This window comes from Bos taurus, chromosome 16, assembly GCF_002263795.3.
Source record: "Bos taurus isolate L1 Dominette 01449 registration number 42190680 breed Hereford chromosome 16, ARS-UCD2.0, whole genome shotgun sequence".
In the NCBI taxonomy this organism is placed as follows: Eukaryota; Metazoa; Chordata; class Mammalia; order Artiodactyla; family Bovidae; genus Bos; species Bos taurus.
The window spans coordinates 30190077-30208369 of NC_037343.1; the positions used below are offsets into that span (position 1 = coordinate 30190077).

Sequence of the window (18293 nt, forward strand, 5' to 3'; positions counted from 1 at the left end):
TGAAAGAGTAAATCCGCATGACTACTAAATCCTCAGCAAACTAATAACAGAAGTTAATTTCTTTAATCAGATAAAGGGTACCTTCAAAAACACATATAATTAACATCATACTTACTAGTCAAACACTAAATCCTATCTCCTTGAATTCAGAAATAAGTATGACCATGTACCCTCAAGATACCCATTCAACATTATATTAGAGGTCTGAATTAGTATAATAAGTCAAAATAGAGAAATAGAACACAAACTCTAGAAAGTGAAAAGGATACTATTCCTATTCTCAGATAATATGGCTGTTTGCAGGGAACAACTAAGAAAGTAGCAACCAAAAAAACCAAAAAACTATTTAAAAAATAATAAATGAATTTAGAAAATAAAGTCAGATACAAAAATGAGTGGTATATCTACACACTAAGAGCATACTATGTGAAATATAAATTTTTAAATATCATTTACATTAGCATCAAAAAACATAAAAATTTTAGCAATAAATTTAACAAATTATAAACAAGATCTATACACAAAAATTACAAAATACTCTTTAAAAAAGTTAAAAGACAAAGAGAACTGCCATGATCATGGACTAACTAGTAGACTCAAGATTAAGATGTCAGTCCTCTCAATATTAATCTACAAATTGAATGTAAACTCAATTTCAATACCAGTAAGTTTTTAATGGAAACTGACACACTGATTTCTAACATTTATATAATAATGGAAAAGTCCTCAGTTAAAACAAACACTCAACTCTACAGTATAAACCTACAAATCAAGATTGTGTGGTACTGACATAAGGATAGAAAAAGATATTGATGAAGTAGAATAGAAAGAGGAAAATCAGATCAACATTCTTATGGTCAACTGACATTTTTGACAAAGGAACTGAAGTAATTCATTGAGGAGAAACAGCCTTTTCAACAAATGGTGCTGAAACAACTGCCATGTGCCATGTGGATAGCCACATGGAAAAAAATTAACCTCGATCCTTATCTCATATCAGACCTGAATTAATCTGAAATGAATCACCAATCTAAACATAAGAGCTAAAACTACAATGGTTTTAGGGAAAGACATACGTAAATATCTCTGTGACCTGGATATAAATAAGGATTTATTACAAAGAACACAGGAAAAAAATAACCATAAAGGAAAAAAATTGATAAAATTAAACCTAACTTCTGCTCATCAAAAGACATTTTTAAGAAAATTAACAGGAAATTTATGCAGCCTTTGAGAAAATACTGACAAAATATTTATCTGACAAAAGACATTTATAAATATAAAATATAAAGAATTCTTACAACTTAATGACACAAATACCTCATTTTTTTCACTGAACAAAATATCTGAACATATACTTCACAAAGGAAGATATAACACAAAAATTCATCATTCTGTTTTTATATAACACAAATCCACATAACAATGCAATTTACCCATAAGACACTATTACACATCCATTAGAATGACTAAAATTTAAAAGACTAACGACAACAACAAAAAATACTGGTGAGAACACAGAACTGATAGGAATATAAAATGGTACAACCCTATTAGAAAAAAAATGTGGCAGTTTCTTTTCAATTTAAATATGCATCTACTACTTAACACAGCAGTTTCAATCCATTATTTATCCAAGAAAAATGAATACACAGTTCTGTAAAACTTGTACACGAATATTCACTTCAGTTTTAATCCTAACAACCAAAAATGAGAAACTATGCAATTGTTTATCAATAGAAGAATAAACTATGGTATACTAAAAAAGCAGTGCACTAATCAGCAGTAAAAAGTATTACTACATTTGATCACAAGAATGAATCTCACAGACATGATTCTGAGCAAAGGAAGCCAGACACAGAAGATTATATATGGTATGATTTTCATTTACATGAAATTTTCAAATGGTCAACACTAATACATGGTTAAAATTTAGAACAGTGGTTGCCACTTGACAGAAGTTATGGGAAACTAACAGGAAATGGAACTTCTTAGAGTGACAGAAACATTCTGTATCTTGAGAAAGGGGAATCCATTTGTCAAAACTCATAGAATTGTACATAATACAACTAGTGTATTTCAACACATACAAAATTTACCTCCAAAGATATAAACAAACAACCAAAAGAAACTGCACTCCTAGTCTAGATGGCTTCACTAGAGAATACTTTTAAACATATAAAGAAATAGCAATAATCTTAAACAAACTCAGAAAATTGATAATATGTGAATAACTCCCAAATTGTCTTAAGAGATATGCATAATTTTTAAAATATAAGGAAATTAAAAGATAGATAAATTAAAGGCCAATCTTTTTCATGCACATAACAAAAAATGGAAAACAAAATATTAGCAAATCAAAACCAACAATATACTAAAAGAATACATCAGGAACAACCAGATTTATATAGCAATCCACTATTGGTATATTTAAAAATTAATCAATATTACTTCCACATTAACCAAATATAGAAGTTAAATCAGGAATCAAAACAGATACAGAAAACCTTTTGACAAAAGTTAACTCTAATGCATGGTAAAAGCTCTCAACAGACTAGAATTGCAAGGAAAACTTCCTTCACCTAAAAAAGAGTACATCCTTAACCTAAAAAGAGTAACAATTAAAAAAAAAAAAGCTGCAGCAAACTTCATACTTACCCCTGAATTACAAACCACACAAAAATTTATTTTCAACAACTGAATTCAATGTTTTAAGCAAAAATATTCTCTATTGCAATAATACGTAAAAAGAAATAAAAGGAAAAATGAAAGAAAGAAAACAGCTGTCATTATTTGGAAATGGTATGACTATGCACATGAAACTTTTTTTTAATTTATAAATACACTAGATTTAAATACAAGATCAATACACAAAAATTAATTGTAGTTCTAGTCTAGCAGCAGTTATAGGTTCATCAATAAACATCAAAGACCCAAAAATAAATTTAATGAAACACGAACAAAAATTCTACATTAAAAACTATTAAAAATTAATAAAAGTATCACACATAACACCTGACCAACAGAAGTTCCTTTGCAGTCAAATGTAGAAAAGTAGTCTTTAAATAAATGATGCTGTGAAATCCACAAAGAATAAAATGAACCTTGACTATACCTCACAAGACACAAAATAATGCCAGATGGATCATAGACCTAAATGAAAAAGATTTTTTATAGATTATATAACAGGAAACATCTTCATGACTTTCAGGGTAGAAAAAATTTAACAAATACAAAAAAACACTAATCATAAAGAAAAGCTTAATTAAATGGATTTCACCAAAATTAAAATCTTTTCTTCAATAAAAGCATCTATACAGAGAAAAGTCAAGCCACAGACAGGAAGAGATTTTGTTTAATACATGAGCATGCGTGCGCACACATGCACACGTGCACACACACACACACACACACACACCCCTCTAACAAAGAACTTGTATCCAGAATATACCAATAAGTCACCTGTTCCCACTCCCCCAGGCCCCAAATGTGCACTTTATGAAAAAGGATGTCCAAGTTACATGAAGTGATATGAAAATAGGCTCAACTTTAAATATTATCAGGAAATATAAAATGAAATCACAATCAATACCACTACTCATCCACCAAAAAAATGTCTAAAGTCTAAAAATTGACCCAACTGCTGGTGAGGTTGTGAAGCAACTGGGACCTTCACACATTGTTGGCGGGAGTATAATCTGACCTAACCAACTGGGATATTATTTGGCACTACCAACTAAATCTAAATATGCCTACCATGTGACCCAAATTCTACTAGGGTTATAGCAAACAGAGATGAATGCTTCTGTCTCCCAAAAAACATGTATATGAACATCCATAACAACATTAATAACAATGGTCAAAAATAAATTTGAGTACTTGTAGTATATTCATTGGAGAAGGCAATGGCACCCCACTCCAGTACTCTTGCCTGGAAAATCCCATGGACGGAGGAGCCTGGTAGGCTGCAGTCCATGGGGTTGCTAAGAGTCGGACACGACTGAGCGACTTCATTTTGACGCACTGGAGGAGGAAATGGCAACCCACTCCATTGTTCTTGCCTGGAGAATCCCATGGACAGAGGAGCCTGGTGGGTTGCAGTCCATGGGGTTGCACAGAGTCAGACACGACTGAAGCGACTTAGCAGCAGCAGCAGCAGTATATTCATACAGAGGAATATTGTGGATCAATAAAAAACAAAAGTGAATTATATAAGCATAATACTGAGCAAAAGAAGCCAGAAACGAAAGAAATATATATATACATTATATAATTCCACTAGTATAGCATTCAAAAACAGGCAAAATAAACCTATAATTATAGAAGTCAGAATAGATGGTTACTGAGAAGGTGGTTATTCACAGAGATGCGGGAATAGAAGCCTATTTTGATCAACATAAAGGTTACAGAAGTTCATGCAAATGTACAAATTCACTGAGCTAAGTATGTATATAACACAAATTTGTTAATACCTCAAAATAAATGTATTTTCAGAAAAAAAATGGCAGATAATTTATCTCAGCAGACCTGGCAAAATATTACTAAAGGACATTTTTAAGTCAAAAGGAAATGCCAATCAAAAACAAATATATAAATATAAATAAATATGTGAATGCGAAGAGTAAAAAACTGTAAATACATGGGTAAATCTAAAATGAAGAGGGACAGTATAATCATATTTTGGGGGGTTTCAAATACATGTAGAGCTAAAAGACAATAATGACAAAAAATAAAAAATGGGAAATGGCAAAATATTGGATTGGCCAAAAGTTCATTCAGGTTTTTTTGTGAGATGTTCTGGAAAAACCCAAACAAACTTTTGGCCACTCAATACAAATTTACTAAGAACAGAAGAAGCAATCTCAGGAAACCAATAAAAGAAGGTGCAGCTAAGAAATTAATAGAAGGGGGAAAGAATAATTTAAAATACTCAGTTAACCCAAGAATTGAAAGATAATACTAAATGTGCAAGACAAATAGAAAACAAATAAGAATAATGTAATTATATTTAAATGCCAACTGACTATACTCCAATTAAAGATAAGAAATTTATCAGACCAAATTAAAAACCAAAAACTATATTTTATTAAATGGTAAACATGCAAGGTTATAGAAAACTAAAACTAAAAGGGTGGAATAAGATGTTTAATGTAGAAGACTAATAAAAAGAGCTGGAATCATTCAACTAATATCAGATGAAGTAAAGTTTAACTTTATTACTTAGAGATAACAGGTATCATTACATCCTGATAAAAGAGTTAATAACTAGGAAGATATAATAATGTTTATCTGCTATCGGTGAAAACTGAAAGAAATAAAATAAAAAAGAAATAAGCAAATCCTCTCTCAGGAAATGAAGCAACAAGCAGGAAAAACACTAAGGATATGGAAGATTTAAACAAGATTAATATCTTTCACCTGATATTTATAGAACACCAGACAGCAAATTTCAAAGATGTGAAGGTACACAGTGCATACTCCCTGACTGCTCTAGAATTAAATTATCACTCAGAAGCAGAAATATAACTAAAATGCACCAAGTAGAGACTGAGAAATAAACTTCTAAAATCAAAGATTAAAAAAAAATCCACTAGAGAAATCTGTAATCACATTGGAAATTACACTGTATTTTAAGGAAAATTATAATGAAAATATGACACATCAAAACTTGGCTATAGCTAAAGTTGCTTAGAGGAAAAAGTATAGAAAAGAGCTAGAAATTAATGCTCTATCTCCACAAGTTAGAAAAAGAACAGCAAGTTAAAACCAAAGACAGAGAATATTTTAAGAGCAAAAACTAATGAAACAGAAAACAAATCTAGTATAGGAAAATTCAAAGGGCAAAAGTTAATTCACTGAAAAAAATAACAGAACTGATAAACCTCAAAGCATAACAAATGAAAAAAATGAGAAGTGCTAATGACCAATTCAGTAATAAATTTGAAAAATTAGGTGACATGGATGAACCTAGCAAAACTGACACACCTATGCAGGAAATCCGCATAGTCCAATTCAATTTTTTTAAATGAATACATAATTTGAAACTCTCTCTACAGGAACCTCCAGGCTCAAATGGCTTCACCAATGAAATCTTCTAAGCATTTAAGGAAGAAATAATATTCTTCTCAAACTCTTCTATGGAACAATAAAAGAGGAAACACCTCCTTCTTTTTATGAGGCCAGTATAACCAAGATACCAAAATCTGATCAGGATGTGGTAAGCAGGAAAATGTCAGGCCAATTCCTGTTAAAGATCCAAAACACACACACTAATAGTAAACCAAGTCCAGCAGTAAATTAAAAGGATAATATATCCCAACAAAGCTGGCTTATTTTAGAAATGCAAAGTTAGTTTCACATTTGAAAATACATCAATGTAACTCAACTAATTAAGGAGAAAAGCCATGTCTCGAAAGATGCTGATAAAGCACTGATTAAAAGCCAACACAATTCATGATTTTAAAAGTACAATTAGCTAGGTTGCTGAGTATGAAGTCAATAAACAAGATTCAATTGTAGTTCTAACCACTAGTAAAAACAATTAGAAAATAAAACTTAAACAATCTAATTAAAACAGCATGAAGAATATAACATACCTAGGACTAAATCTGCTGAAAAACGCATAAATTATCTCTACTGAATGAAAACTACAAATAATTCATGGGTTAAATTTATAAAGCCCTAAATAAATGAAGGAACATACTATGTTCATGGATTGGTTGACTCAATATTATTAAGATGTAAATTAACTTCAAAGTAATCTCTAGTTAAGTGCAATCCTCATCAAAATTCCAGATATGTGAGTGCTGAGTGTAGATGTGGATTTTCAAGAGTAAGTACAAACTGAAACATTTATTCCAAATTATATGAAAATATAAAGGGTTAACAAGGCAGGCAAAGAGAGAAGTAGTTACAGTAAATACACTACCAGATATTAAGACTTCTCAAACTAAAGTTAATTTAAGGCAGTGTACTATTGACACAAGAGAGACAAACAGACAAACAGAAGAGTCCACATACTCAAACTTCAATAACATATAAAAAATAGAAGTATACTGGGAAAAAAATCCATGTAGAAAGATTTCATTCAAAATTTAATGATTTCTGATCAATAGTATCAATTACAAAAGCAAGTAAATAATATTTCATTAAATTCTTTCAAAGACTGTATAAAATAGCTTGCAAAACAAACATCAGATCTCTATAAAATCTTTATCTCTTACCTCTCCAAAAGCCCCTCGACCAATCACCTTTAATATTTCAAAGTCTTCTCTATGTAATCGCATCTGTTTCACTTTAGAAGTAAATGGTTTAGCTGAAACAAAAACGTAATAACAATTATTGAAATGTGATACAAATTAGATGTAAACAGAATTTCTTAAACATTATGATTAAGAATTAAGCTGACGTATTTAATAGTCCCATGAAACTATACTGAGAAGAAATAGTTTTAATTTCCATGTTTCATTTATTTCTTACATATGAATTATATTTTTGGTGGAAAACATATTTTTAAAAGCCAAACAACATATGAAATAACACAAAGTAGCAGTGACATACAAATGAGATCAATATATTCTTATGTTAAACATCCCATGTATTCTAACTCAATGCTAGATATATGTTTTAACACAAAGATTCAAGGAGTAAAAGGAAGTATGTTGGCACCAGAGAGATTCAGCAGTTCCCACACAGTAAATCAAAATTTCTGCCACATTCATTCATTTATTTCTTCTTTTAACATTCCTTTAGCAAGAGCTGATATTATACAAAGCATGGTGACAATTACTGGAGTTTTAAACAAATATAATTACAATATGGTACCTTCATTCAAGAACTTCACAGTCTTTCTGAAAGACTGTTTACACAGTATGTAAACACATAACATAATAATGTGATCAAAGTTTCTAACAGAGACAGACACAAAGCGCTTCAGGGTCAGTGAGAATGGAACCCTAATCCTCTTACGTGAACACTAATGAGGGAGTAAGTTTGGACCTGGGCCTTGAGGACTAAGTAAACTTCGCTACTTCACCTGTTTGCACTGTAGATATTCCCAGCAAAGTGAAAGTGAAGTCGCTCAGTCGTGTCCAACCCTTTGATACCCTGTGGATTGTAGCCTGCCAGGCTTCTCTGTCCATGGGATTCTCCAGGCAAGAATACTGGAGTGGGTTGCCATTTCCTTCTCCAGGGGATCTTCCCAACCCAGGAACTGAACCCGGGTCTCCCACATTGCAGGCAGATGCTTTACCTTCTGAGCCACCAGGGAAGCCCCATTCCCAGCAAAGGGAGAGATATTTGCAAATTAAGGGAAGCAAGAAAGTGAACTTTGGGTGATAACGGTAAATAAATAATTGCTGTAATAGAATTGTAACAATAAAAAAGAAATCAGGGCTAGAAAATGGAAAATGGAAATGGCCTAGGATGCCATGCAAGAAACTTAAACATTATTAATTATAGGGAATATATTGAAATTTTTAAAAAAATTATAAAATAAATTATATGTTCTGCTGTCTCTGAGAGAAATTTAGACCTGTCACCTTTCCTCCCCTGATGTCCCTCCTTATTCTCACACAAAAAGGAGTCAATATGACTAAAAGTCTTTATATATGGGTACAGCTCTCTTCTCCTTCCTACCATAGACCAGAGTGTAGAAGATTAAGGGTATGTATTTAAGCACTAGAAGAGTGAAAGAAACACAGAATGCCTTACCACTTGTTTTGGTCTAAGATATTTAGCCCTAACTAGTTTAGAAAAGAGGGGTATTCCACATTGCAGAACACAGTCTATGAGAGATTTCTGCATTGGTATAGAAGTTTCTGCAGTGGTTTAGATTTCTGCTGTAGATTGTCAGGAAAGGAAATACAGATTGAAACTCTTATTTGGAATTCACACACAGGAAAAGATGAAGATCAAATAAACAGATCAAATCTGAATGAAGGTATAAAGGATCTCATACTGTGAGAGAGAGACGTAAAGCCAGGGAGTTAACATTTCAATAAAATAAACAAGACATCTTGGTTTTGAACAAACTGGACTGGACAAATGGTGAGACTGTGAAATCACTGAGGGTCCTAATAGAAATAAATCATTTCAATCCGAGAATACTTTATTTACAAGTAGATTATTTACAAAGGTGTCAGTCAGTTCAGTTCAGTTGCTCAGTCATGTCCGACTCTTTGCGACCCCATGAATCGCAGCACGCCAGGCCTCCCTGTCCATCAGCAACTCCCGGAGTTCACTCAGACTCATGTCCATCAAGTCAGTGATGCCATCCGGCCATCTCATCCTCTGTTGTCCCCTTCTCCTCCTGCCCCCAATCCCTCCCAGCATCAGAGTCTTTTCCAGTGAGGCAACTCTTCGCATGAGGTGGCCAAAGTACTGGAGTTTCAGCTTTAGCATCATTCCTTCCAAAGAAATCCCAGGGCTGATCTCCTTCAGAATGCACTGATTCGATCTCCTTGCAGTCCAAGGGACTCTCAAGAGTCTTCTCCAACACCACAGTTCAAAAGCATCAATTCTTCGGCACTCAGCTTTCTTCACAGTCCAACTCTCACATCCATACATGACCACAGGAAAAACCACAGCCTTGACTAGACGGACCTTTGTTGGCAAAGTAATGTCTCTGCTTTTGAATATCCTGTCTAGGCTGGTCCTAACTTTCCTTCCAAGGAGCAAGCGTCTTTTAAGTTCATGGCTGCAGTCACCATCTGAAGTGGTTTTGGAGCCCCAAAAAATAAAGTCTCACACTGTTTCCATTGGTTCCCCATCTATTTCCCATGAAGTGATGGGACCAGATGCCATGATCTTTGTTTTCTGAATGTTGAGCTTTAAGCCAACTTACTCACTCTCCACTTTCACTTTCATCAAGAGGCTTTTTAGTCCCTCTTCACTTTCTGCCATAAGGGTGGTGTCATCTGCATATCTGAGGTTATTGATATTTCTCCCGGCAATCTTGATTCCAGCTTGTGCTTCTTGTAGCCCAGCGTTTCTCATGATGTACTCTGCACAGAAGTTAAATAAACAGAGTGACAATATACAGCCTTGACGTACTCCTCTTCCTATTTGGAACCAGTCTGTTGTTCCATGTCCAGTTCTAACTCTTGCTTCCTGACCTGCATACAAATTTCTCAAGAGGCAGGTCAGATGGTCTGGTATTCCATCTCTTTCAGAATTTTCCACAGTTTATTGTGATCCACATAGTCAAAGGCTTTGGCATAGTCAATAAAGCAGAAATAGATGTTTTTCTGGAACTCCCTTGCTTTTTCCATGATGGAGCGGATGTTGGCAATTTGATCTCTGGTTCCTCTGCCTTTTCTAAAACCAGCTTGAACATCTGGAAGTTCACGGTTCACATATTGCTGAAGCCTGGCTTGGAGAATTTTGAGCATTACTTTACTGGCGTGTGAGATGAGTGCAATTGTGTGGTAGTTGGAGCATTCTTTGGCATTGCCTTTCTTTGGGATTGGAATGAAAACTGACCTTTTCCAGTCCTATGGCCACTGCTGAGTTTTCCAAATTTGCTGGCATATTGAGTGCAGCACTTTCACAGCATCATCTTTCAGGATTTGGAATAGCTCAACTGGAATGCCATCACCTCCACTAGCTTTGTTCGTAGTGATGCTTTCTAAGGCCCACTTGAATTCACATTCCACACTGGGCCCCAGGTCAGTAGGGGCCCAATATGCTACTGGAGATCAGTGGAGAAATAACTCCAGAAAGAATGAAGGGATGGAGCCAAAGCAAAAACAAAACCCCGTTGTGGATGTGACTGGTGATAGAAGCAAGGTCCAATGCTGTAAAGAGCAATATTGCATAGGAACCTGGAATGTCAGGTCCATGAATCAAGGCAAATTGGAAGGGTCAAACAGGAGATGGCAAGAGTGAACGTCGACATTCTAGGAATCAGCAAACTAAAATGGACTGGAATGGGTGAATTTAACTCAGATGACCGTTATATCTACTACTGTGTGCAGGAATCCCTTAGAAGAAATGGAGTAGCCATCATGGTCAACAAAAGGGTCAGAAATGCAGTACTTGGATGCAATCTCAAAAACGACAAAATGATCTTTGTTTGTTTCCAAGGCAAACCATTCGATATCACAGTAATCCAAGTCTATGTCCCAACCAGTAACGCTGAAGAAGCTGAAGTTGAATGGTTCTATGAAGACCTACAAGACCTTTTAGAACTAATACCCAAAAAAGATGTCCTTTTCATTATAGGGGACTGGAATGCAAAAGTAGGAAGTCAAGAAATACCTGGAGTAACAGAAAATTTGGCCATGGAATACGGAATGAAGCAGGGCAAAGACTAATAGAGTTTTGCCAAGAAAATGCACTGGTCATAGCAAACACCCTCTTCCAACAACACAAGAGAAGACTCTACACATGGACATCACCAGATGGTCAACACCGAAATCAGATTGATTATATTCTTTGCAGCCAACGATGGAGAAGCTCTATACAGTCAGCAAAAACAAGACCAGGAGCTGACTGTGGCTCAGACCATGAACTCCTTATTGCCAAATTCAGACTTAAATTGAAGAAACTAGGGAAAACCACTAGACCATTCAAGTATGACCTAAATCAAATCCCTTATGATTATACAGTAGAAGTGAGAAATAGATTTAAGGGCCTAGATCTGATAGAGTGCCTGATGAACTGTGGAATGAGGTTCGTGACACTGTACAGGAGACAGGGATCAAGACCATCCCCGTGGAAAAGAAATGCAAAAAAGCAAAATGGCTGTCTGGGGAGGCCTTACAAATAGCTGTGAAAAGAAGAGAAGTGAAAAGCAAAGGAGAAAAGGAAAGATATAAACATCTGAATGCAGAGTTCCAAAGAATAGCAAGAAGAGAAAGAAAGCCTTCTTCAGTGATCAATGCAAAGAAAAGAGGAAAACAACAGAATGGGAAAGACTAGAGATCTCTTCAAGAAAATTAGAGATACCAAGGGAACATTTCATGCAAAGATGGGCTTGATAAAGGACAGAAATGGTATGGACCTAACAAAAGCAATAGATATTAAGAAGAGGTGGCAGGAATACTCAGAAGAACTGTACAAAAAAGATCTTCACGACCAAGATAATCATAATGGTGTGATCACTCACCTAGAGCCAGACATCCTGGAATGTGAAGTCAAGTGGGCATTAGAAAGCATCACTACAAAGGTGTAGGAGGGTTATAAGGCCATGGCAAGATATACTGCAATAATCTTGAGACTAGTGTCCTTCTCTTTCCCTGCTTCTACACCAGTGTATCGGAAATACTTGGCTAAAATTGGTACACATAGAATGTGTAAATTAAAAATAAAGACCTGGAGCCAGCCAGGGGAGACAAGTAAGTTGTCATCTAGAGCTGGAAAATATCACAACACAGCTTACATTACATTGAACAGTTCTTTGTTTCTTCTACTTCTCTTTATAACCCAGTCCCCCTCAAGATTTCCAAATATCTTAATCCAAGCAGAGGATACGTTCTTTATCTGTGTTTCTTTCTGACCCTAAATTCAAAGACAGCAAATTCAACACAGACAACTATGGTTAAAGAATAATTCTATATATGCCTTCCTCTGGGTAACATTATCTAAAAGGTTAGAAATCTAAGTATTTCAATCCTCTAAAACACTATCATAAAACAGGAAAAGAAACTTTTTTAAAAAACTAAAGTATCTGAAATACAATTCAGGTAAGCAAATGGTTGCTGAAACAATCTTTAGCAAAGGTACAAAGAGTAACAATATGTCAAAAAATAAATGATATTATCTTTCCATGCAACAGTATACATTCTGCAAGCACCAAGCAAATAAGTAGTTAAATCATGTATGATTAAGGATTCAGTCAGATATCCACATTTTATGGCACCTTGTAGTATTATTAACAACATGAATTAAAAGAATAATTCTGTCCATTCTTTATTTCCTGGAAAATGCTAGCAAAAATACCATTTCTTTGACACAACAAAACAATTCTATTTACATTCAAAAATGAGTTTCACAAATTTCTACAGAAGTCTCATAGTTTACCAATATTTATTCACTCAAAAAGTATCTCTGAATACTCACTATATGCTGAGCATTTTATAAGATGTAAGAGGTATAAAGATAAATAAAATAGTGCTTTGTTCTCAAGTAAACAAACTATGCAATAAGTGTTACTATCCCAATTTTTCAATGTGTTGAATGCAAATGGCTAATGAAGAGAAATTTGTATGCAGGTCAGGGAGCAACAGTTAGAACTGGACATGGAACAACAGACTGGTTCCAAATAGGAAAAGGAGTACATCAAGGCTGTATATTGTCACCCTGCTTATTTAACTTATATGCAGAGTACGTCATGAGAAACGCTGGGCTGGAAGAAGCACAAGCTGGAATCAAGACTGCCGGGAGAAATATCAATAACCTCAGATATGCAGATGACACCACCCTTATGGCAGAAAGTGAAGAGGGACTAAAAAGCCTCTTGAGGAAAGTGAAAGAGGAGAGCGGAAAAGTTGGCTTAAAACTCAACATTCAGAAAACTAAGATCATGGCATCTGGTCCCGTCACTTAATGGGAAATAGATGGGGAAACAATGAAAACAGTGTGAGACTTTATTTTTTGGGGCTCCAAAATCACTGCAGATGGTGACTGCAGCCATGAAATTAAAAGACGCTTGCTCCCTGGAAGGAAAGTTAGGACTAACCTAGACAGGATATTGAAAAGCAGAGACGTTACTTTGCCAACAAAGGTCCGTCTAGTGAAGGCTATGATTTTTCCTGTGGTCATGTATGGATGTGAGAGTTGGACTGTGAAGAAGGCTGAGCACCGAAGAATTGATGCTTTTGAACTGTGATGTTGGAGAAGACTCTTGAGAGTCCCTTGGACTGCAAGGAGATCCAACCAGTCCATTCGGAAGGAGATCAGCCCTGGGATTTCTTTGGAAAGCATGATGCTAAAGCTGAAACTCCAGTACTTTGGCCACCTCACGCAAAGAGTTGACTCATTGGAAAAGACTCTGATGCTGGGAGGGATTGGGGGCAGGAGGAGAAGGGGACGACAGAGGATGAGATGGCTGGATGGCATCACTGACTCGATGGACATGAGTCTGAGTGAACTCTGGGAGTTGGTGACAGACAGGGAGGCCTGGCGTGCTGCGATTCATGGGGTCGCAAAGAGTCGGACACGACTGAGCGACTGAACTGAACTGAACTGAATAAAGAGAAAATTATGTTCACAATACAAGAATTAGAGAAATGCAAATAAACTTAGTAATATTCTATTATTTAACAACCAAATATGCCAAAAATAAAAGAACCTGAAACCACCAAGATTTTCCAGAGTGTGAATAACAGGTATTCTCATAAATAACTGGTAGGACTGTAATTACAACCTCTGTGGACAAGATTTGGTTTTCTTTTCTCTTCTCTTAACATGGCATTTTACTTTAAAAGGTCTTAGAAGTTGATACATCTTTGTACACTTTGAGATAAATCTGCCTTGGTTATAATGTATTTTTAATTTTTGTATTTTTAATTTTGTAATATTGTATTATGATTTATTTTTATATTATTTATTTATTTTGGTTGTGCTGGGTCTTAGTTGCAGCATGCATGATTATTTGTTTGTTTAGTTTCAGCATGCAGACTCAGCTGTGGCATGTGGAATCATGCTCCCTGACCAGGGATTGAACTTGGGACCCTTGCATTGGGAGGGCAGAGTCTTAGCCACTGGGCCACCAGGAAGTCGCTGTAATGTATTTAAGAAAAAAAAAAAAAATAAGTGGGTTTGCTTTCATTTTACTTACGTATTTTACATCTGTGGTTATAAACAATGTTGGTTTACAATTATATTTTTTTCTCTACTATCTTGATCTGATTTAGTACCAATGATAAACCAGCCTCATGTAATATGTTGAGTAGCTTCTTCTCCTTTTCTTTTCTCTAAAATGAAATAATTCCAGGTTGTTTAAAGATCTTACTGTGAAAAACAAAACTAAAGAAGTTTTAAAAGACAAAGGAGACTATGACTGTACGGTCTGCTAAAACTTGCTAGTGAAACATCTTACATGCATCATTATGTTGTACTTTTGATATTCTGATTTCTTTCAGACTGTCATTTTCATTTTTCTATTTATACCTGTGATAACTGTATTAATTATATTCTTCTCAGAAATTATACACTGTATTGAAATTTTCAAATTTACTGGAATAGGGTGACAAAATACTCTTTTCTTTATAAAACCCTACTATACAGGGGCTTCCCTGGTGGCTCAGTGGTAAAAAATTGCCTGCCAGTGCAGGAGACACGGGTTTGATCTCCAATCTAGGAAGATCTCACACGCCACAGTGCAACTAATCCTGTGCAACACAACTATTGAGCCTGCGCTCTACAGCCTGCAAACCGCAATACTGAGTCCACGTGCTGCGACTGTTGAAGTTCACATGTCCTAGAGCCTGTGCCCCACAACAAGACAAGCCACCACCGTGAGAAACCCGTGCACTGAAACTAGACAGCAGCCTCCACTTGCCACAACCAGAGAAAAGCCTGCACAGAAACAAGACCCAGCACAGGCAAAAATAAATAAAATTTTAAAAATAAATAAACCCTACTGTATGAATAGGTTTGATCCCTTTTCAGTTACTAATATATATATTCAAGCCTATATTCATTACTTTTCTTTACCAATATTGCTGGAAGTTTCCATATTTTGTAAGCATTTTTCCAAATATACAATATTTACATGGGATCATCCTTTCTAAAATTCTGTTTTAGTAGGTTCTTAACTAAACTTACATAAAATTTCAGAAAAAGTAAATAGAGGCTAATATTAACCATCTGTCTTCACCCTCAAAATCAATACAGCAATAAAAATTCAACAAAAGAGATACCAGGTGGGGAGGCACTAGTGGAGTAGAGATTTAAAGGAGTCATACCTAAGGATTAAAAAAAAAAAAAAACAGCTGAACTTAACCAGGACATAGTAAGTTTAAACATGTATACACTCAATAACATAACCTCAAAATATGTAAAGCCAAACTGACAGACAAGAGAACAAACTCGCCTTCCTAAAGGGGGCTGTGACTCTCTTAGTAACTGACAGCTCAAGCAGACCAAAGAAGGTTTTACTGTACTTTTAGTGTACTCAGTGACATATGTATAACACTCCACCTAAGAGCTGGAGGATTAATTTTCAAACACACACTGAACCTCTACAAATTTCTATAATATGCAAAACATAAAACTATCTCCAACAAAAATTCAAAGTATTGGGAACATAAAAACAAAATTCTATGAATAATATGCAATAAGCACAATTACAAATCAATAACAAAAAGACTACAAGGAAAATCCATAAGTTCTGAAATCCAAAAATAATTTTGAAGAAGAAATTAATTAGGTAACTAGAAAATATTCAGAACTACTTAATAATAAAAATACTACATATCAAAACTTCTATAATATAACTGGGATGGGAAAGCATTCAGTATTTATAATGGGAAAGAAGGAAAGCTGAAATTTAAGATGTTAAAAACACAACACAGAAGGTCAGACCAAGAGAATAAAATCAAATTAGAAGGAAGAAAACAAAAATATAAAGAAGGAAAAAATAAAATTAATTTGAAAATAAGCATAAAACAGAGAGGCTCAACAGGGCCAAAGGACAAATCACTGAACACAGTAAAATAAAAACATAAGAAATGGAAAAAAATAGGAAGGTATAGAAAAGTCAACACTGGAAATGAGAAATTAGACAAAACTACAGACTCTACTGATATTAAACAGATAGTAAGAGAATGTCATAAACAACTCGGGGCATAAATCTGAAAATGAAGTGAACAAGTTACTAAAAAGAGCAACTGACAAAAATTGAAAATATGAATTGTTCAACAAGTAAACTGAATCAATAGTTTAAAATCTTTCACACATAAAATACCAATCCTGAACTGCTTTACAAGCAAATTCAACCAAACATATAAGAGATAATTCCCACAGTAAAACTGATTTTTCAAAACAATAAACAAAGAGGAGAAGCTATCCAATTCATATAATCCTAATCTCATGCCAAAAGTACAGTCTTATTCATGAACATTCATGAGGACGAGATGGTTGGATTGCATCACCAACTCGATGGACATGAGTTTGAGTGAGCTCTGGGAGTTGGTGCTGGACAGGGAAGCCTGGCATGCTGCAGTTCATGGGGTCGCAAACAGTTGGACACAACTGAGTGACTGAACTGAACTGATTCACAAACATAGACGCAAAAAGTCTCATCAAATTATCCAACTAAATGAATCAAGCAATGTATAAATAACATAATATGACCAGGTTGGGCTTATACCAAGCATGAAAGGAAACTATAATATCTGACTAGCATAATTTAACACATAAAGAGATTTAAGGAAAATTAATGTATCAATATATTTATACAAACACATTTCAATTAAATTAAACAACCATTCATGCAACTTTAAAAACCACATTTATAACAAATGAGGAATAAAAGGAAATTGCTATGGCCTGATAAATGATAGCAATAACAGCAGCAGTTGCAAACAGCATCTATAACTTACAGGTAATATGTTAAAACTGTTCTCTTTAAAATTAGGAAATATGGCTTTCCTGGGGACTTACTGGTAAAGAACCCACCTGCTACTGCAGGGGACATGGGTTCAATCCCTGATTCACGAAGATCCTACATGCCATGGAGCAACTAGGTTCATGCAGCTCTTGAGCCTGTGCTCTAGAGCCCAGAAGCCGCAACTACTAAGCCCACGTGCCTCAACTATTGAAGCCCATACGCCTTCGAGCCTGTGCTCCGCAACAAGACAAACCACTGCAATGAGAAGCCCACACACCACAACTACAGAGAAGCCCCTGCTTGCCACACCTAGAGAAAAGCTCGTACAGTGATGGAAACTCAGCAAATATAAATCAATAAAATTATAAAATTAGGAAATAAAGGATGACTTCCACTAAAATAATTGTTATTATCAGTTTTATTTAACATTGTAATAGTGGTCCAAGTCAGTGTAGTAAGAAATAACAGACAAAACCATTGAAAAGGAAGAAAGAAAACTGTTACAATCTGCAGATTGTGTCATTTATCTACATCAGTCAGTTCAGTTGCTCAGTCATGTCAGAATCTTTGCGACTCCATGGACTGAAGCATGCCAGGCTTCCCTGTCCATCACCAACTCCTGGAGCTCGTTCAAACTCATGTCCATTGAGTCGGTGACGCCATCCAACCATGTCGTCCCCTTCTCCTCCTGACCTCAATCTTTCCCAGCATCAGGGTCTTTACCAATGAGTCAGCT

The 18293-nt window shown here is 35.1% G+C and overlaps 1 protein-coding gene across 11 annotated transcripts in view; it reads right to left on the reverse strand.

Moving 5' to 3' along the window:
• The window catches only part of CDC42BPA (CDC42 binding protein kinase alpha), a 297315-nt gene that overhangs the window by 235596 nt on the left and 43426 nt on the right, over window positions 1–18293 (reverse strand). For all 11 annotated transcript variants that reach the window (XM_024976363.2, XM_059875458.1, XM_024976359.2 and 8 more), the window contains exon 2: window positions 7224–7315. In XM_024976363.2, coding sequence (XP_024832131.1) covers window positions 7224–7315 — 92 coding nt within the window. The remainder of the gene's footprint in view (window positions 1–7223; window positions 7316–18293) is intronic.